General features: G+C 59.9%; 2 protein-coding genes across 2 annotated transcripts; both read right to left on the bottom strand.

The window, feature by feature from the left end:
- Positions 1 to 226: 226 nt before the first annotated feature.
- On the bottom strand, positions 227 to 11,148 carry JKF63_05060 (uncharacterized protein; the record flags this gene model as incomplete). The annotated part of the gene is made up of 2 exons (XM_067901030.1): positions 227 to 9,136; positions 9,955 to 11,148. 2 exons carry the CDS (start codon positions 11,146 to 11,148, stop codon positions 227 to 229), a joined length of 10,104 nt encoding a protein of 3,367 aa, XP_067757393.1.
- A 7,258-nt stretch (positions 11,149 to 18,406) lies between these two features.
- On the bottom strand, positions 18,407 to 21,343 carry JKF63_05059 (uncharacterized protein; the record flags this gene model as incomplete). Its single annotated transcript, XM_067901029.1, has 1 exon — positions 18,407 to 21,343. The coding sequence occupies one exon, from the start codon at positions 21,341 to 21,343 to the stop codon at positions 18,407 to 18,409; it is 2,937 nt and encodes a 978-aa protein (XP_067757392.1).
- Between the last annotated feature and the right edge of the window lie 223 nt (positions 21,344 to 21,566).

Raw genomic sequence — 21,566 nt, 5'->3', positions numbered from 1 at the left:
GTTGACAGTCCCTCCACCAGAAGTGACCCGGCATTTACACAAGGGGAGGGAAGGGAAGGGGGGGGGGGCAAAATCAGAGGAACCGATGCCCCTCCTGGTCCGCTAGTAAACGGTGCAGGTACGGCGGTCTGCATCTCCTGCTCGCAGTCCGCATCGGTGGGACGCGTTGTGGACGACGATGGCCGCTGTGGTGGAACCGCAGAAGCGTCATCAGTGTCTGAGAGTTTTACCCACCCCAGCCGTCGCTCTCTGTGCAGGAGAAAGACTGATGTGGTGGTGGTGGTGGTGGTGGTTCCTCGCCCACGGCACTCTCCTCGTCCACCGCCGCGGATGCGGCAGTCCGCACCAGCGGCGATTCGGAGACGCACAGGAGCTCGTTGAAGGGCCGCAAGACGTAACTTTCCGCTTCCGAGAAGAGGCGTCGCAACTCCTGCAGCTGTCCTTCGAACATATTGCCATTGAGTGACTGTGGTGAAGAACACAATGCTGGAGATTGGGCACCCTCACCTCGCACTACGAGGTCCAGCATACGCTCAACCGCGCGGGTGAGGGCTGCCGTGCGGCGATGCAGCTCCGCCACCGTCGCTGACACCTGCAGCTTGTGTCTAGACGACAGAGCAGCTGTGGTAGGGCGGCCGGCCGGCTGTGAAACCATCTCGTATGAGCCCATAGCCATCATCACGGACCGCAACATCTGCCGCGACGTACGCAGGTGGTCCTCGACACGATGCACATATGTCGAGCTGGCTTGGCCAATGCGCTGCACGAACACTCGCTGTGCCGAAGTGAGTACCGAGCGAAGATGCACAACTGCAGTGCTCACCGCACCACTGCTGGCAAGAGGTGCACCGACTGACTTTGTGAAAGACGGGGTAGGTGTATTGTTCAAACCGGGGGTGACGACATCGACTCCCGCTGTACCGCTACGCAAGGGAGTGGCACTGCTCGTCGAACCCAGGCCCTCTCCAGCGCACGCCTCCACCAAGAGCTGCACCGCGTCCTCCTGTTGCTCCAGCGCCTTTCGCAGTTCAACCAGTTGGTCATCTTCCGAGTCTAGGCTATGAGCTGCCAACGTGAAGATGCTCAGCCGACGCTGCAACTCATCCATGACAGTCTGCACCGCAGCGCCGGAAACCGCAATGGCAGCTACAGCGGCTGCCACGTCGCTATCGGTTGAATCAACCGAAATATCGTGCGAGTGTGGCGCTGCATCCACCAAGGTACCCTCTTTGTCGCCAAGTAGGCCCCTCAGGGTGATGCCCAGATCGTCTGCCGTGGTCTTTGCCAGCCCTTCCAGCAATGTGAGCTGAGACTGTGCCGCGTCGAAGCGACGCCGCAGCTGGCGCTCTTTTTCTCGAAGCGACCGGCACTTACTTTCCATCGCTATGACATCTTCCTGTTTGGACGCTAGCGCCGCCAAAGCGCGCTCGCGAGCCTCGCGCGCATCCTTATTTGCCTGCTGCTCTTGCCGCAGCGCCTCCTCCAGCGCGTCACAGGCGGCCATGTGTTCCACCTCCCAGAGATGCCTTTCGCTTGTCAGCTGTGCCGGCGCCTCGCGCCGGCACCTCTCCACCTCAGACGTGCGCTGTTGGAGCTGCAACTTGAGTGCTGCAATCTCCGTCATGTCGTGGACTGTTTGTGAGCGCAGCGTTTGTAGTTCCGACTCAGCAGCCTTGATGGACTGCGCCTGTCGCGACTGGTGAGTCTCTGCGGTCACCTTTCGGTGCGTTGTCGCAGCTAGCGCTTCCTCCAGCCGAGCGACGTCAGCGCGCAAGTCGCACACCTCTCCCCGCAGTGCCTGCTCAGACACCTCGTACAGCTCCACTTTGCTTGTCATGCGTTGGCGGTACTGCTCTTGAGAGCGCGTCATCTCCGCCATGGCGTCCTCGGCATCGTTCAGCTTTTCCTGCAGTTCGCACCGGTCGCGACGGTGATGCTCCCTCGCAGCAGCAGCAGCCTCCTTCTGATTGAGCAGCTCCTGGCGCGTGTGCTTGAGGCTCGCCATCGCCTCTGCAATATCCTGGCGCAGCCCGTGGATGGTGTCCTCCTGATGTGCAGAGGTGTTCTCAAGCATTCGCACCTGGTCCTCTTTGCCACGGAGATCTTCGTTAAGCTGCGAGACTTGTGACTGCAACACCGTCACAGTCTCCTCTTGCCTCATCTTCGACTTGCGGTACTCTTCTGTGGCCTTCTCTGCCAACGCACGCACGCCTCGGAGCTCCTCGCGAAGGGCGCTCACTTCAGCGGAAAGACTATAGTGAGTACTCTCCTGTTCCACCTGCCGGGCCTCCGCCTGGGTGAGGAGCTGGCGACACTTGGCGAGCTCTTTTTGCGCGTCTGTGATGCTCTCCCGCAGCCGGTCCACCTCCGTTGAGTGGTCCGTCTTGAGCTGCACCATCTCCTGGTTTAGTCGCTCGCTATGCTCATTGCTGGTACGCAGGTGATGTTGCAGGTGCTCCAGTTGATGCTCGAGAGAAAGCGCATCTCGCTGGCACCGGTCACGAGCAGCTGTAAGAGACTCCGTCGAGGACATCAACTCCTGCCGCTCCACCTCCAGCGTGCTCACCCGCTCCCGCAAGAGCCGAACTTGGTGATTCATAAGTTTATCCTGCGCCACAAACGCCTCCGACTTGCGGTTTAGCGCATCAACAGTCGACTCGTGTTCGATGCGGAGAGACTGCAAAGACTCCTGTAGTGCATCACACTCCTGCTGCAGAGCCGTGTTGCGCTGCACTAGTCCCTGCAGCCGACGCTCGCTGTCCCGCAGCCGCGCCTGGTCGTCGGCCATAACGCGACTTGTACAGGTCTCCAATTCGTGCAGTTGTGCCCTCACTTTTGTCAGCTCCTCCTCCTGCTCAGTAACCCTTTTGGTCGTGCGCTCTAGCTCCTGGGTTACGTTCGCAAGCTGCGACCTGAGTCGATCTGCCGTGGCCTCGGTAGATGTATGAGTCTGTTGCAACGTCGTGTGGGCCTGGAGGAGCTGTTCAAGGGTTTGGTTAAGCTCATCGATGTGCTTGCGCGACACACATTCTGCGGAGGTCGTCTTTTTGTGTAATGCAGACAACTGCTGCGCCGTATCCATGAGGTCGGCGGTGCGCTGTGCCTGCTCATCCTCTAGCTGCGCCAGACGCGGCAGCACGCGCGCGAGCTGCGTCTGCAGCGCCTGCGCGTCATGAACCGCCCGATCCTGCGCCTGCACTGCGCTGTCAGCGATACTCTGCAGCTCTCTGCGGCTCTCATCCGCGGCCTGCTGCAGCTGCCGCGCGGCAGAGTTGCTAGCCTCGACCTCCCCCTGCAGCCGTGTCACCCTCTCCATCAGCTCCTCCTCCCGCCGGTCATAGTTCCGCTTTTGGGTCCTGATGAGATCCGCTGTGTTCGTCACCTCCTCCTGAAGGAGAGAAAGTGAGTGCAGCGTATCGGCTTGTCGCAGTTCGGCCGCCTGCAGATCCCGTTGGGCGTTAAAGACGTCCTCGCGCGCTTGGCGGCGGGTCGCCTCCAGATCGCTGCGGGCTGCAGTGGCGTCCGCCACGGCGGCGATCTTTGCCTCCTCTGCCTTCTGCACCGCCTGCTGGAGACCCTCGATGATCTCCTTCATCTGCTGCTGCTCCTCCTGCGCATCGGCGATGGCGGCTTCATAGACGCGGTTCTGTTCCTCCGCCTCCGCCATGGCCTCAGCAGCGGCCTTCTCGATGAGGTCACAGCGGTCGTAGATGTGCCGACGGTCTCTGCTCGCCGTTTGCAGCAATGTGTTGTATGCGGATAGCACCACTTCCACGTATTCCTCCAGTGCGCGCGGGATCGTCACAGCCTTGGCCGTCAGCAGCGCCACGGCGTGCCCCAGCATACCAGATTTCGATACGGTCTCCATGTGAATGCCCTGTAGCTTCTCATAAGCGTTCGTCGTATCCTCGAGGCGCTCCTGCAAGTGATCAATCTCTACTTGCAGCGCGTGATTCGTCTGCACACGCTGGGAAAGATCATCGCGTACAGTAGACAGTTGCGAACGTACGCTGCGCAACTCCGCCTCCTGTCGGCGCATCGCCTGCTCCTTAACCTCCACCACGCGCGCAGCGCTCTTCACCTGCATCGAGAGGCGGTCCCTCTCCTCCTGAAGTCTATCCTGCTCGGACGCAGCGTCGCGCAGCCTCTCCCCCAGCTCCTCGTTTCGGTGGAGCAAAGCATTCAGGTGCGCGTCCAGGGAAGGAGAAGTGCCGCAGTCGTCGGCATCGGTGCTGTTACCGATGCCCTCACGCATGAGAAGCAGTCGCTGGCGCTCCACCTCGGCGCGACTGCTCTTCAGCTCCTGCTGGAGCTCCTGTTGACTCCGCAGCGCCTCAGTCAGGCGGTCGCGCACAGTGCCGAGATCACGCTGGTGTCGCTGCACCTCCAGTGGCACCGTTGCAGCCACAGTCTGTGCTGCCTCGAGCTCAGCACGTAGTTCATCCAGCTCGCGGTGGAGGGCAGCAATCTCCTGCTTGTGAGTGGCGTGCTCCTGGACCATGGCCTCCTGCACCGCAACGCGCGCCTGTTCAGCGTCGCGTGCAGCTCTATTAGCCGCGTTAACCGTCGCCCGTTCAGCCTCCTCTGCATTGCGCTGGCCCTCTCGTAGCCGTGCCTCAGCAGCGCGCTTCTCCTCCTCCATCTCGAATAGACGCCGTTGCAGTGCATCCGCGTTGACCCCCTGCTCTTGCAGCGCAGCCTGCCGATCCGCCAACCGATCTTCTGCCATAGCTAGCTGTTGCTTCAGCTGCTGCACTTGCTGCTCCAACGCTGTGTGCTGAGCGTCCCGCTCTCGCATCGCCGTCTCAACGCTGGTGGCCCCCTGCTGCAGCAGCTCCGATAGCTCCTCATTGAGGTTGTTGGCACGCGCCAGCTCATCATGTGCAGATTGCACTTGCGAACGCAAGTTATCCAGTTCAGCGCGCAGCGCGGCTTCGTGTTCAGCGTGACGCGCTGTGAAGTCACGAAGCTCATCGGAGCGGTCCTGAGCGTCGGTCTGCGCGGCTTTGACCACCTTGTCCATCTCTTCTAGACGCCGGTGAAGCGTTTCGAGCTGCGCAGCCGCGGCGTCACGCACCGCCCTGCTCTGTGGTTGCTCCTGTCGGTCTGCCCCCTCCTCGTAGCAGCTGCGTTGCTGCGCGCCGGTGCCGTACGTTAACGCGTCATATTCGCGCTGGAGTTGCTCAAAGCGTTTGAGAAGCGTGGCATGCTGTTCCTCCCAATACTGCGCCCTCTTGTCTTCCTCCGGGGGAAGAGAAGAGAGTGCGGTACCCACAACTCCCTCCTCGCCTGTCAAAGCATGGCCACCTGTCTCCCCAGCAGAGGCGAGAATGCGTAGCTGATCCCGATGTTGCTGATCTAGTTTCCAGATGACAGCCTCGAAGGAATTCTCCTGCTCGCTTAGGCGCCGCTGCAACAGCACCTCGTGCTCCTCTCGCAACGTCCGCAGCTCTGCCGCATGAGCAGAGCGGGCATCCGCCAGCGATTCTGTGAGCTGCCTCACCTGCCGCATCAGTGACGTGGTTGTCTCCAGATTGGCCTGGCACCCTTCCCCTGCCGTTGCTGCAGTCTTTTGGGCCGCCGCGAGGTCCTCCGCGTACTGTTCTTCTATTGCTTCGATGCGGTCAGCCGCGGCCTCGGCAAGAGCCTGTAGTTCCTCCTCATGCTGAGCCTCCATATCACTCAGCCGATTTTCCAGCTCCACGATGCGCTCGTGCAAGGCCGCGGTGTCCTCTATCGTCGCGGTGGCGAGACGATTTTGACGGCCACCGGAGCCATCGTCATGAGCCGGCGCTGCTGTCGTCGTCACGGATACGCCGGGCTCACTATAGAGGGCAGAACCGAAACTCCCGCTCTCTGCATCGTCGCCGCCGCCTGGGCGCGACGAGGTAGTCGTAGGCGGCGATGCATTCTTGCCAGGACAGCCTTGCTTGATAGGCCGCTCTCGCGCCGCTGTGGGAACTGAAGAAGCAAAGGAAGTCGTGACGGTGAGCGGGTCTGCTTCGTTGCCAACAGCTCTGCTCGCGCATACCCCGGGAGACATTCGCTGGGGCTGGCGAGTCACCACCGTCTGCAGCCCCTCCACCCCCACCTCCAGGCTCTGCCGCGCCTCCTCGGAGCTATACAGCCGCTGTTGCGCATCAGCGTATCGCCGACCCAACTCCTGCATCGTGACACTACTGTCATCCACCCTTTCCTCGACGGCAGCGTTGTGCGCCCCTTGCCGACCATGCAACGCTGTCACGCGTGTGCTGATCGAAACGTTGCACGCTTCCGTGTTGACGTCATCCTCATCACCGTCGACATCTATGTCACGCGAACAGCGGTGTGGGAGATTAAAATCCACTTCGTTGTTCCAACCCGTTGAGACGGCATCACAGACTTCAGAGTCCCTGTCGGGAGCGCTCAACACCATACAAGACGATGCAGCCCACTGGCACGCTACATCCTCTTCGGCACTGATCAGACCCTCGCCGTCTCCGCTTTCGTGTCGTAAGGTGCCGGGAATCACCCCACCGCGCCGAGAAGCCTGACAATCGCGACTCCCGTTCAATGACGCCAGCGTGAGGGATGCACTGCGGCCGCATTCACCTTCGTTTTGCTTTGGCCCCTCCGACAGCGCTGCTACGGGCATCGCAGGGAGCGATGCTGGTGTCTGCTTGTCACGCGTGACAAGCCGCGTCGCGCTTCCCGTAGGGGTGGAACCACCCTTGCTGCACGCGAAGTTCTCTGGTGCGCTTTGCAACTTCATGGTTGTGCTCACGTGAGGCGGTTGTACGGCAGATGACACCATCCCACCCTCTGCACCGTCGCCATTAGGCGGTACGTGCAACGGATCCACAAGACTTGCCGGTGGGGTCTCCATTGCCGTCGTGTGAGCGTTGCGGCCGTCCAGACTCGACGCCTGCTCTCCACTGCCCTCCCTGTCCCTACCGTCCTCCGACATCCATCTGCCCGAGACACTCGTCGCCTTGCCACGGAGTCGCTGTACTTCCTCCTCCAGCGCCGCCCTCGCTTCCTCCGCAAGAACGAGCCGACGCTCATGTTCGGCGTACTGCCGACCAAGCGCCTCCATCCCTGGAACCATAGCCGACACTGACATCCCTTCTTGCTGGTGCCGCATCGTCTCCAGCTCATGCGTCAGGTCCGCCACGCGACAACGCAAAACATGCAACACCTCCGCCGAGTTCTCACTCCCACCCTCGCACATTCCCTTGCGGGCCTTCTCTGGGGAGGGGGCAAGCGTCCACCCGTTAGCACCTATGCTGCCCGTCGTATCTACAGACAAACAGCCCAACGCGGCTTCTCCAGCGCGCAGTGCTTGGATGAGCCGCGACTTCTCCTCCAAGTCCTCGTGCAGGCCTTCCAGGTCACCCGCGGCCACATCGAGTGCATCCTCGAGGTCAACAACAACCTGCCGTTCTGCGTCCAGCTTTGCGAGACATTCCCTCCACGCTCTCCCTGCACTTTCATTAGCAACTTGCAGCTCCGCGTTTGCAGCCTCGAGCTCCGCGATCCTCTGGCGAGCAGCGTCCAGCTCGGCATCACCCACAGCGGGTGCTACAACGCGCGGCGGGCCGCCAAACGGGTCCTCAGCATCGGCAAACGGGTTCGCACCGTCGTGCGCCGGCGGCGCAGCAGCTGCTGCACTCGCGCATGCGGCCTGCAGCTCCGCGTTTGCAGCCTCAAGCTCTGCGATCCTCTGGCGAGCAGCGTCCAGCTCGGCATCACCCACAGCGGGTGCTACAACGCGCGGCGGGCCGCCAAACGGGTCCTCAGCATCGGCAAACGGGTTCGCACCGTCGTGCGCCGGCGACGCAGCAGCTGCTGCACTCGCGCATGCGGCCTGCAGCTCCGCGTTTGCAGCCTCAAGCTCTGCGATCCTCTGGCGAGCAGCGTCCAGCTCGGCATCACCCACAGCGGGTGCTACAACGCGCGGCGGGCCGGCAAACGGGTCCTCAGCATCGGCGAACGGGTTCGCACCGTCGTGCGCCGGCGGCGCAGCAGCTGGTGCACTCGCGCATGCGGCCTGCAGCTCCGCGTTTGCAGCCTCGAGCTCTGCGATCCTCTGGCGAGCAGCGTCCAGCTCCGCGTTTGCAGCCTCGAGCTCCGCGATCCTCCGGCGAGCAGCGTCCAGCTCCACGTTTGCAGCCTCGAGCTCCGCGATCCTCCGGCGAGCAGCGTCCAGCTCGGCATCACCCACAGCGGGTGCTGCAACGCGCGGCGGGCCGCCAAACGGGTCCTCAGCATCGGCAAACGGGTTCGCACCGTCGTGCGCCGGCGGCGCAGCAGCTGCTGCACTCGCGCATGCGGCCTGCAGCTCCGCGTTTGCAGCCTCAAGCTCTGCGATCCTCTGGCGAGCAGCGTCCAGCTCGGCATCACCCACAGCGGGTGCTACAACGCGCGGCGGGCCGGCAAACGGGTCCTCAGCATCGGCGAACGGGTTCGCACCGTCGTGCGCCGGCGGCGCAGCAGCTGCTGCACTCGCGCATGCGGCCTGCAGCTCCGCGTTTGCAGCCTCGAGCTCCGCGATCCTCCGGCGAGCAGCGTCCAGCTCGGCATCACCCACAGCGGGTGCTGCAACGCGCGGCGGGTCGCCAAACGGGTCCTCAGCATCGGCAAACGGGTTCGCACCGTCGTGCGCCGGCGGCGCAGCAGCTGCTGCACTCGCGCATGCGGCCTGCAGCTCCGCGTTTGCAGCCTCGAGCTCTGCGATCCTCTGGCGAGCAGCGTCCAGCTCCGCGTTTGCAGCCTCGAGCTCTGCGATCCTCTGGCGAGCAGCGTCCAGCTCGGCATCACCCACAGCGGGTGCTACAACGCGCGGCGGGCCGGCAAACGGGTCCTCAGCATCGGCGAACGGGTTCGCACCGTCGTGCGCCGGCGGCGCAGCAGCTGCTGCACTCGCGCATGCGGCCTGCAGCTCCGCGTTTGCAGCCTCGAGCTCTGCGATCCTCTGGCGAGCAGCGTCCAGCTCGGCATCACCCACAGCGGGTGCTACAACGCGCGGCGGGCCGCCAAACGGGTCCTCAGCATCGGCGAACGGGTTCGCACCGTCGTGCGCCGGCGGCGCAGCAGATGCTGCACTCGCGCATGCGGCCTGCAGCTCCGCGTTTGCAGCCTCAAGCTCTGCGATCCTCTGGCGAGCAGCGTCCAGCTCCGCGTTTGCAGCCTCGAGCTCTGCGATCCTCTGGCGAGCAGCGTCCAGCTCGGCATCACCCACAGCGGGTGCTACAACGCGCGGCGGGCCGGCAAACGGGTCCTCAGCATCGGCGAACGGGTTCGCACCGTCGTGCGCCGGCGGCGCAGCAGCTGCTGCACTCGCGCATGCGGCCTGCAGCTCCGCGTTTGCAGCCTCGAGCCTCTGGCGATCCCCTCTCGGCGAGCAGCGTCCAGCTCGGCATCACCCACAGCGGGTGCTACAACGCGCGGCGGGCCGCGAAACGGGTCCTCAGCATCGGCAAACGGGTTCGCACCGTCGTGCGCCGGCGACGCAGCAGCTGTTGCACTCGCGCATGCGGCCTCCAGCTCCGCGTTTGCAGCCTCGAGCTCCGCGATCCTCCGGCGAGCAGCGTCCAGCTCGGCATCACCCACAGCGGGTGCTGCAACGCGCGGCGGGCCGGCAAACGGGTCCTCAGCATCGGCAAACGGGTTCGCACCGTCGTGCGCCGGCGGCGCAGCAGCTGCTGCACTCGCGCATGCGGCCTGCAGCTCCGCGTTTGCAGCCTCGAGCTCTGCGATCCTCTGGCGAGCAGCGTCCAGCTCCGCGTTTGCAGCCTCGAGCTCCGCGATCCTCCGGCGAGCAGCGTCCAGCTCGGCATCACCCACAGGGGGTGCTGCAACGCGCGGCGGGTCGCCAAACGGGTCCTCAGCATCGGCAAACGGGTTCGCACCGTCGTGCGCCGGCGGCGCAGCAGCTGCTGCACTCGCGCATGCGGCCTCCAGCTGCTCGTTAGCCTCTCTCAAGCTTGTGTGCAGGTTAAGAATCTCGAGGCGACTGGCATTCAAGGCACGCTCGTTCTCGTTGAGAGCATGCTGAGCCTCCTCTCGGACAGCCTGCAGCTGTGTATTGGCGGAAGATAACTCCTGCTGGAGTTGGATGATCATGGCACGCTGTGCTTCCACAGTGCTGCTGAGATGAGTTGCCGTGGCTGCTAAAGAGTCTCTGGCTGTCTGTGCATCAGAGCTCTGCTGGCGTGCAAGTTGCAACTCTCCCTCAAGGCGAGTCACGTCGAGTCGGAGAGTCGCTGTGACATCGCTGCTCTCTTCGTTTCTCGCATCGTGCTTGGACTGTTGACCCTGTGCAAGAGCCTCAGCCTCCGCGGCGCGTTGCTTGTGCTGAGCACATTCTGCTTGCAAGGCGCAGACTTCACGTTGGTGCTGGGCAGTGACCTTTTCCCAGTAGGTCTGATTGGCCTGCTCGCACTGGGCCATGTGTTCGTTAAACTGTTCAATTAAAGACTTCCTCAGGGCGTCCACGTGGCTTTTGGTCAGCAACTCCTCTGTCGTGAGGCCAGCAGAGGATTGCTGTGCGTGAAGCTGCGCTTCCTGTGCAGCCACGAGGCTTTGAAGACGCTGAACCTCTTCGAGCAGGTCCTGCAGATGTGCGGGCGACGACGGCAACTGTACTGCTGTCGAATCCGAAAAAGTTGGTTTTTCACGTGCACACGGTATTCCTCCATCCACAGTTGCACTTTGCTGGGTATTCAGTGGGGAGGTCATGGCTCCATTGTCGTACGGTTGCTGCGTGGGTTCGGACGTCGATTGCGTGGCACCACTCCGACCTCCCTCGAAGCTCACGCCGGAAGCGTCAATAAGCAGTCTGGAAGGGTGCGCCGGTGCAGCAGCCGCTCGCACTGCAGCGCTAAGCAACGGCGCCGGCACATGATGCCCACCGTTTGCCGCAGCAGCCTCCCGTGAGGCGCGCAGCAGCTCTCTTCCTTGCTCTCGCATGAGGGCAACTTCCTCCGCAGTGTAAGGTAAGCCTTTCTCGGCGACCTCGCGACGGTGTTCGTCCAACAGCTGCCGGCCCTTAGCTCGCAACTCTACTTCCCGCTTTGGTGTGAGAGGCGGATACAACAGCGATGCATCCCCACCAGGAGTCGAGATATTATCGGCAATATGGCCTTGATGCAAAGGTAGGCTCGTCATCGCCGCGGGGGCCGGGACGTGCTGAAGTAGCGGCGTGCCGCTACCCGATCTTGACTGGAGCATAGACGAAGCCTGGCCTGGATCCAGCGGAAGCGAGGAGGAAACAGAGCCTCACCGAAAAACGGGTGGCTGCTCTCGTGGCGTGGATCGCCGCCGCCGCCACTGCCCGTGGGCAATACGAGTCACTCCTTTTGTCACTTGATGATGACCGCCGCCACCGCTGCCCACCCCTTCCAGTGAGAGGAGGATGATGTGTTTATCAGGGGTGAGGGGGGGGGGGGTACCGTGTGTGAATATTGATGTGTACTTGTGATGCGCGTTCTATCAAGTGGATCTGAGTGTGTATACATACATATATATATATATATGTGTATGTGTGGATGTGTGGAGGAGGAGCAGGGGGGGGGAAGGGGGGGAACATGCAGATACACAAAGAGACAGGACGCACAGACGAGACGAGCAGAACAAAATGTTTCAAGGCAATGAAGAGCACGGGGAGCACATAACGGGAGTAACGAGATGTAGAAGGCAGAGGTATAAACTTCGAAGGGTGGGAGTAGACACCCACACTCGTAGATGCCACTAGTTGAGAGCAGCAATGGCAGCGACATGGGAAGGGGCGCTGACGGGAGGTACGGAGTCGGTCATATGGTAACACAGATCGCTCCTCACTAGCCATACACAAACACTCGATATATCCCCCGACGGAGTGCACCCCTTCCCCGCCACCCCCCCCGCTCCCACACACACAGACACAGACACACACATATATATACACACACAATACACTATAAGAGAGCATCTCCCTCCCCCTCTGCCCCCCCACCCCCGCCACCACTTCGGAGGTTCACACAGACGAGTAGACGGGCGAGCGCTGGGATAAACAGCGATAAGCCTACATGAGGACCCCCCTAATCCCACTGCTGCTCCCCACCCCGCTAAAGTGTCCAAGCACCGTCGCTGCCACCGCTCCTGTCCACCGTACCATGTGTTCGTGTCTTGGGAAAACTCAGGATGACATAGCGGTACGTGTGCGAAAGATGAGGAGAGAGGTGAGATAGACAACGGCAATCCGGAAGAGGTATATCCCGGCGGTGGATAGAAAACTCTTCATCACTTGGATCCAGCTCAGTGCAGATGACCCCGTGCAGGAGCCACGATGTAACGCACCGCGGCTGAAGCCTCGTAAAAAGTGGCGAGAGGCATCGTTATTGATGCCGCGTGCCTGAGACGCAGCGGCAGCGCGAGAGCGCGTGCGGAAATGATAACCACCGACACTGCCACGGAGCGGACGCCCTTTGTAGCAAACTTCGATGCAGTCCTCGTCGTTGCTGCCCACATCTGCGTCATCGAAGCGAGAAGAGAAACACACGTTCGAGAAGCCACTATACATCCTCAGCCGCTGCAGCTCCTCAGCTTTCCTGTTCACTGGGTGACGGTTTACCGATATGTCCTCGGTCTCATCGTCATCCTCTCCGTAGCCGCTGAAGTCGGAACCGCCGCTGTCGCCACAACAGCCGTGGCTGAAGCAAATGGCGCTGACGTAGGGAGACGGCAGGCTGGATCGCCGCCCCGAGCTGCCCCACCATGGTGCATCCAGCACCTCACCGTTCCTGACGAGCGGCCCATCAGAGATGGTGCTAAAGTCCAGCGCTGGTATGTGTGGGGTCGAAGCTGTGCTGCCACTGCTCTGGACTGGTGCCTGAGAAGATGAGGCTGGCGGCATCAAGGGGAGCAGGGAGCCGTTGCAGCGGTCTGCCTCGGTGATTGACAGCGCGTTACCGCTGAGGACGGGGATGTGCCGCGAGTGGTCACTCGTGAAGATTGGCGCGCAAGGGCTTGTCGGCCGCAGGACGCTCGGCCTGCCAGCGGCTCTGTCTGTGTCCTCGGCAATGCGGAATCGCGACGGTCGCTGCCTGGCCACGTGGCCAACGGCTGACGAGGTGCTCGAGAATCCAGAAAACAGGGATGATGGTTGGTGTAACTGTGGTGTAGAGAGAAGCTGCTGGTGCTGTTTGTGCGCGTCTGCGCTGCCATGCAAAGGTGGCGGCACATGACACTGGGACATATATAGCGGTGGTGTCTTGGTCGCTGTCATGTAGTCGTCGACAGACAGGGTGCCCACAGAGTACAAGGGTGACACGACAGACACAGCTGTCGGGACAGTGCCACCACTGTGAAAATTGAGCACCGAAAGTCCGTTGGTTGAGCTGCCGGGGCTCTGCTGCGTTGCCGTCACTGCTATCTCATCGCGCTTCACCCCGTCTCCGAGCGAGGCAGAGGGCGTGGGGACCTCTGCGATCGAGGAGAGGGCAGGTAGCCGCGCCGGATGCAGCGGCGGCGACTCGACATGGGGCACAACTCGTGGGGCGCGCAGTTGGATGCCATGAAGAGAGCCATCCACCTGCGCCTCTAACATTACGGTAGGCAGAGTCCTAGCAGAAACCGTGATGGCAGCCGTCACGGCCACGGAAAGAGCTGCAGGAGGTGGGGAAGTCAGCATACCCGCAGCACATGCGCTTGTCAGAGCCGCAGTTGGCTGGGGTGGAGAGGACCCTCTCGCAGCGCCCCCAGGACCAATGGGGGACAGCGACTGCGACAAAGGGGGCGTACAACGCAGGGGAAGGGAGTGTTGCACCGCCTCAGGCACCACATCATCCTGATCGCTATCCTGCTCGTAGACACCCTTCTCACTACGCACAGAGACAGTCTCCCCCGGGGCACCTATCGATAGTGCCGAAGGCTGTGAATCCAAGTCACTCTGCTGAACCGTCACCCTCGCGAGGCCCACAGAGGAGGAGCACAGTAAATCTTCGTTGTGTGCAGTAGCTTGGTTCGTCGAGGCCTCGACCTTGTGCCCTGTGTGGACCACGAGCAAGGGTGGATTGAATGAGCAGCATGACGACACCACAGAGGACTTGCGAGACAACTCTTCAGAGAGAAGCTGGTTCGCTGCGCCGTAGGATGACAAACGGCCCAACAAAGCGTGAGGTGTTGGGGAGGTGGGCTGATGTAGCAGATCATTGCGTGTTGGCTGTGGCTGCAACGAGACTTGCGGCACCGGCGGTGAGATGCAGTGATGGCAACGATGGTGATGCAAAACGGTAATGACATCGTCTCCTCCTCCTCCTCCTCTGTCACGACCGACGTAGCTTAGCTCTGATGGGTTTGCCGGACTCTCAAGTGTGTCTTCCCTGGAGGCAGATGGATCATACTGGTGCACCCGCTCTCGCGACAGCGACTGATCTCCTTTGTCGCCGCCATGTTGGTGTTGAGGGACCTGGTCATTCGAGTACGAGGACGTCTGGGATGAGCCGCCAATCGGCATCCAGTGCGCGGGTGAGGAGGAGGAGTTCATCTCCTTGGGTCGGGGCAATCGACACCACACTTGCGGCAATGGCCAGGAAGTGAAAAGAGAGGAAATGGGGAGGTGAGGTGGGTGGGAGGTGAGCAGACGGCTGGAAAAAAAAAATTTTGGGGGGGAGGGGGGACGACGAGGGTACAAAAAAAAAAACGGGGGGCCTCCCGTCGAGAGAGGAGACCGCGGCGAAAAAAAGAAAGACGCGAACGTGTGATTGGAGACAGTATATTATCAACGCACATCAGTGAAGAGAAGCAAATTGAGAAGCAGAGAAACACAGACACCCTCGCCAGAATAACGGGTGGGGAAGGGGGGGGGGGTGGCGGAAGCGATAAAAAAAGAAACAGGGTGAAGAGTAACAAAAACGAAAAAGTGTGAGGCTGTGTTCCGCGTGGGACACAACACACTCCGCGAAAAAAAAAACCGCCGAGGAATGCACAACAAAACGGCTTGGAGAGCCAGTTAAGCGATCCCATCAAAAGTAAAGGCTAACACGGACGAGAACAGCAGCAGCACGAGGGGGAGGGAGGGGGGAAGAAGAGGAGTGAGAGGACAGCAGCGTTGGGGTATCGTACATATATGCGAAAACACCCCCCCCTCCCTCCCTCCCTCCCTCCCTTTGAATATGAGCACACAAGGACACACTTGATCCTCTCCACCACCGCCCCCCTCCCCCCTCCACTTTCGTTTTTTTTTACTCCCCTTCCACGTCACTTGAGAATGAAGAGAACAAAACAAAAGAGGAGGAGGAAAGCAAAATGGTGGTAGGGAGAGCTGTCCCATCAACAGAAAAAACTACAGAAAAAAGCCCCGAAAAAAATACGAAGGGGTGAGGGGGGTAGTCGTGTGTGTGTGTGTGTGTGTGTGTGTGTGTGTGTGTAGATGTAGCTAAACGTTGATGTCAACGATGAGCTTCCCCCCGACAAGGTAGATATGTGTCGAAATTAAAGAACAATAAGGTTAAAGCAAGGGAGGATGGGGTAGGAGGAAGGGAGGGAAGCGATGACGAGAACGAGTATCATGCCAACGCCGCTCCCTCGAAGAGAAAGGGGCAGACAGAAAGCAAATCAAAAACGCAGGAAAGATGGAGAAAAATATCTGGAGGGAGAGAGGGAGGGAAGATGTGAAACACGAAGAGCGACACAGAGCAAAGAGAGCAGATAAAAGAAACTGGAAAGAGAGAGAACAAAAATAACAGGAGGGGGAGGGAAGGGGAGGGGAGGGAAGGGAAGGGAGGGGAGGGGGATGGACTGAAGAAGCTCCTAAACCACTTTTAATGCTGATCTCTGTCTCTTACCTCGCTACTGCTGCACAGCTGGTGCCACGTCTCTTGTAGCACCCTTCGTTCCACACAGGGGGGGGGTTACGATGTTGTTGATGCTGAGACCAACTCCCCCGCCTCCCTGGAAGAGGAGATGAAACCTAGGGCCGTAAATGCGGCCCCCTTACTGTACGCGAAAAGAGAAGGGAGGGAGATCGCTCAGGTACGCGCGTCCGCGCCCGTGTGTGCGTGTGTGTATGTGTGTGTGTGCGTCCTTACTGCTGCGGTGAGATCGAAGCAAAAAAAAAAGGTATGAAGAACGACGTTGTGAAAAAAAAAGGGGGAGTAGAGAAATTGTATACGTGTGTATGTATGCGTCAGCGAATGGCCACCACCATGCCAGGAGGAGGAAAAATGAGAACGAAGATCACAAGACGTACACGAGCACGCACACGGGCAAACACATACACTCTGTGTTTGACTGACCTCGCACTGAGAAGTGTGAAGGAAAACGAACAGGTAAAAGGAGGTAAAACCGGGGAGGGGGAAGAGAGAGATGGAGAAGAGAATGAGGGATTTTTTGGGGGGAAGGAGAAAGTGAGAGAGCAGAGAGTGGGAGAAAGGGAGAAGGTGTAGGCAGACACCGATGAGATGAGCCCATACACGCGCGCGCGCACGCCCACACACACATGGAGCCACAAACCCAGCAAATGGAGGGGGGGGGGGCAAGGAGAGATGTGAAAGATGATTGGGGAAAAGTAGATGCAGACAAGGGAATGCACCAACACATACATAGATACACACACAAGCAACGAGCGCCCGCACATCAAACCGTCTGCGCAGGCCTGCACTCTTGAAGAAACAGGGAAACGTACCTGCAATGCAATTCGATACGTGTTTGTTTTCCTGGGAGTGCTGAGGCATTGGCCCCTCCCCCTCTCCCCCTTCCCCCACGGACGAGATAATGAAATCTCTGAGGGGGAGGGAGAGGAAGAGACAAACGGCACACACACACGCTAGCACATCAATAAAAGTAATAAACGTCTACAAAAGGCTCTCCGTACCGGAGTAAGCAGCTTATCCATCCACCTGAGGATACAACGCTCTGCAGGTATCCTCCCCCCCCCGCCCCGCCCCGCCCCTCCGGCCCATGCTCCTGCTAGGAAACTATTTTGTTCATGTGAGAATTAATGCAGGTGCGGCAAAGGAAGGAGGAAACATGTAAGCTGACGCACGAAGCATACACGTGTGTGTGTGTGTGTGTTTTGTAGTCACCAGGTAGCATGACACCCAAACAATAGCACACATACACAGTACACTATTCCCTCATCCTTCCCCTATGACCTCCCGCCGCCGCCGCCGCCGCCCTCCTCTGTGCATACTCATCCGCCCCCCCCCCCGACTCTCATCACGCTGATTCGGCTCCCTGTATCGCTCTCGGTTCTGACCATTGTACACATTTCTCGAGGAGAGTGTGAAGAAGGGGGGGGGGGGGGGGGCGAAGAGATGAATTCCTGAAAAAAAGAGGGAGGGGAGAACGCAGAATCAGAGAAGCACAAACATACAAAGGGAGAAAATGGGGATTACAAAGAAAGGCTGTGTGGTGGTGGGGGGGGGGGGTGAGTGTGTCTGTGTGAGATGGAGCAGTGAACGTGTCTTCCGTCGTCGAGGGACACGGTGGGCCAATGCCGTGAAACAGTGAATGCGGCACGCATACACACGCACGAACACGTACACACACCACACGTAGACACACATTCTAGTGGACGACAAAATACACATCCAAAAAGAGGGCGTGCGCAATAACAAAAACAGGAGAAGAGTGAAGTGGAAACAGATTGCTGTGCAGAAAAGGCGGGGGGGCAGTCTAGAAGCAGGACTCCAATCCAATGTAAAACACAAAGGGAAGCCCAAAGATGGAGAGAGGAGGGAAGCAGAGGGAAAATAGGGAAGCAGGGGGGAGAAAGAGAAAATGACAGAACAATAATGAATTAAAGGGAAAGACAACTCCTACGCACAAGCACCCTGTTGTAGCGGTACCCCGTCCTTTGAATGCGCATAGGAGGGGTGGCGAGGGTGGGTGAGTGAGTCGAGAAGGTGGTGACGACCAGTGCCTGACGGGAAAGAAAAGGAAGTGTGTGAAGGGTGGGGGAAAAAAAAGAGAGACGCACCACCACCGAGGCGCATCGCCACCCACTCTCTTCTCTCTACCCCTCCCTCTTTCCCTGCCCCGCCCCACCCCTGGCGATCTCGCATACTCTCCATGAGATGATGACACGTCGCCATCGGAATGGGAAAATGCTGAAAGACGCCGGTAAAATAAATGATACGAGCTCCCCTGAGAAAAAAATAACACCCACGAATACCGGTGCGAGCAAAACGACGGCGACTCAACCGGAAGGAGGGAGGGGGAGGAGGGGGAGGGGGGATTAGTCGTCGTCAAGAAGGGGGATAGGGAGGAGGAGGGAGGAGGGGGGGACAAGAGTACATAAAAGCACATGCGGCGGCGACGGGTAGTGAAAGATGATCCGCTGGTATGTACATGGAGAAGTCTCCCAACCCTCGTTCCCTATTTCTGTCAACCACCACCCACCGCACACTTTGTCGTCATCATCCTTGGGCCTTAAATCAGAGTCCTAACCCGTCGACGAAAGCGTGCTGCTGAACACTCGTGTCGCGGTATGCAGCAGGTTTTCGACCGTCTGGATATCGACTTTATCAAGGGTGCAGAATACTGGCACTTCAACGACGAAGGCCAGCTTGGCGACAGCTTCACAGCTGATGCTGGTGGTGGTGGTGGTGGTGGTCGCAGCATCCGACAAGGGCTTTGATGACCGTGACGTGGTCAAAGATGTCTGTAAAGTCGACACCTCTGGGAGAGACTTACGTGCTGACTTCGGCTTCTCCGCCTCCAAGCCAACCTCAGCGATTGTCAGCACCGCTCGACGCAGTAGCACGCGCAGCAGTGCCACGCCACGGTGTGGAGGCATAGTCTGGTCATCGACCGTCGGGAGGCGCTCTGACATGTGCGGCGGGAGCGGCGTCGAATGGTCCCGGTTGGACCGCACCGTCGCCTCCTCCTCCTCCAGGCAGTCCGTTGCATCCAAGTCATCGGCAAAGGAAGTCGGCAGCGGCTGCGACGTCGAATCCATAAGCATAGACACTGCCTCCGACTGTATGTACTCGACAGCCTTGTCAAAGATGAGCTGCTCCGCGCGAGGGCAAACGGTGGAAATACACAACCGCTCAGTAGCGGGCGGCATAAGAGGCGCAGCGAACAGTGACGCCCTTGCCCCCGTCACCGGCTCCGCATTTGCCTCACCCTTTGAGGTGGACGTAGCACTGTGAAATGCAGACATCGCCATCTCTCTCTCTGACAACGTCATCGAGGCCTCACTCATATCCACGCCCCTCACCTCCTCCTCGGCCACCGCTGGCGCTGCTGCTGCGTCTTCACCGTCGTCACCAGCGATGGTCGGCGCTCCCAGCAGCCGCTGTCGCCACGCCGCAGCGCTGCTCAACATATGCGAAGGCAGCCGCGCCGTGTAGGCTACCTGTGCGCTGTGCAGGCGGGTCATCAACTGCCGCCACACATTGTGTAGCACACTCACGTCACGAACCACGAGCCGGTGCCCGCCTATACTGCAGCTGTTCACCCCTGTGTGGCGTCTGGTACCACCAATGTACGCAATGCACTTGAGGTACGCCGCGTAGCCGTTCTGCATCAAATCCATGAGGTATGACACCAACGTCAAACCACGTGCAGCGTTCAGTTCATCTTGGAGCACGTAAAGGTAAGCCGCGTCCACCAAGGCGCGCACGGCATTAGTAATGATATGCGGACCACACCCAGGTGGCAGCGAGAACGCAGCAGCCGCAACCGAAGTTGGAAGGCTGATAGCCGCCGCCAACCCACCCTCGGTGCCGACCGCCGGCTTCGGTGGCCCCGTGTAAGTGCCGTTGGCAACGTTATGGACGACGTTTACCTCCGCACACACACCCAGCACCATCCACTTCGATGACTCCGCCAGGCAGGACTTGCTCTCTCCCCCAGGTAGCGCAGCCTCCTTTGTCGCTTGCGGTGTACGCTCGCCGACCTCGCCGTCGGCACAGGATGACGGAGACGACGACGGCGACGACGGTGCAGCAGCCGAGGCGTCTGTTCTTTTGGGAACCACACCTGAGTCAGTGTAGCCGCGTTGCCTCTCGGAACCTGTCATGCTACCTTCAGCGCTGGAAAAGGGAGGAGGAAGAGCTGTGGTGGAATGTTTTGTGTCTACGGACGAGGTCGACTGTATGCCTTCATCAGCGCAAACTACAACGGACGTTACAGGCGTATGCAGTTGAGTCTGTTGCAGCTGTGAAGTGCGGCTGCCACACCCTGAGTTCTCCTCCAAAGGGATCGTCAGCGGAGGCAGTGGGTGCCCTACCTCCGCCTGAAACCACGAATGCCGGAGGACATCCTCCACTGAGTACCGTTCACCTGGGTCAACCGCCGTCATCCGTTGCACGAGCTCGAGCCACGCGGGTACCTTGTCCGGTGGATACTGTCGAAGCTCCTGCCAGATGGTCCTCGGCACCTCCGAGCGCAGCTGCGACTCCCACTTCACCTGCACACACGACCCACGCATCATCTCTAGCAGCACCATACCGGCCGAGTATACATCTGCTTTGTAGTCGTACGGCTTCAGGGCGAGCCGCTCTGGTGACATGTACATTGGCGTCCCCATCTCCGAGTAGAAGAGCGGGCAGGTGCCCGACGTGTCGTCCCCCTCCTCCCCACGCGCATCGTGAGTGGACTCTTTTTTTCTGCGGCGACATGGTGCCGGCGCAACCTTCGCCATCCCAAAGTCTGCCAGCTTCAGCGTTGCCACCTCGCAGTCGGCTGAGGTGAGCAGCAGATTCGCGGGCTTGACGTCTCGGTGGACGATGCGGTGCCGCTTGAGTGTCAGTAGGGCGTTACATAGCTGGTAGGTGAAGGAACGAGCAACGTGGACAGGCAAGGCACTACCGCGTGCCTTCATGAACTTCTGCAGGTCTCCGCCCTCGCAGTACTCTGTCACCATGATATAGAGGTACGAGGATTGACCCTCGCTCGAAGATGACGGCGATGCAGCCGCCAACGCAATATTCTCACCTGCCTCGTCACGTGTGGGCTTCAGCCGCTTGTTCCAGATGGAAAAAACGCGCAAAATGTTGGGGCAGTTATTAGTGCGCACATCGCACAAGATACTCAGCTCCGATGGATATTCTAGACGCACCGCCTTGGCTGGCGTAGCAGAAAAAGAAGACGGTGCTGAAGGGGAGACTGGAGAAACATGCACGCCGCCACACCCCTGGGGGTCGGTGTGGTGTGAGTGATCGCTCGTATGCTCCGAGGATTGCATGAGCGCCGAGGGGACATTCTTCAACAGTTTGACGGCAACTACGGTGTCGGAGGCGGGCATGATACCGCGGTAAACAGTGCCGAACTGTCCGCGGCCAATGACGTCCTCCTCGTTGTAGACCACATCTGAGTTCTTGCCAAGGCGAACCGTTTTGTTACGCCCATTGGGCACAGCCCTCGACTCCATGAGAAACGATGGGATGAAAAAAAAAGCGAGCGACCGGAAGGGGGGGAGAAGGGGGGAGGGGGCGGGGGGGTCCGGTCGTGAAGCGCGCGCACGTACGCCTCCCCTTCCCAGGAAAAGAGGTAATCGGATGTCCACAAACACCAGGGCCCGTACGCTAAAAATCGGGGGAGGAGTTCTTGACAACCAGGAAGTGTGAAATATGGTCTACCGGTGGTGGTGGTGG

Source organism: Porcisia hertigi, chromosome 21, assembly GCF_017918235.1.
Source record: "Porcisia hertigi strain C119 chromosome 21, whole genome shotgun sequence".
NCBI lineage: Eukaryota > Euglenozoa > Kinetoplastea > Trypanosomatida > Trypanosomatidae > Porcisia > Porcisia hertigi.
The sequence above is the reverse complement of the archived record's forward strand: the minus strand, read 5'-3'. Positions and strand labels throughout refer to the sequence as shown.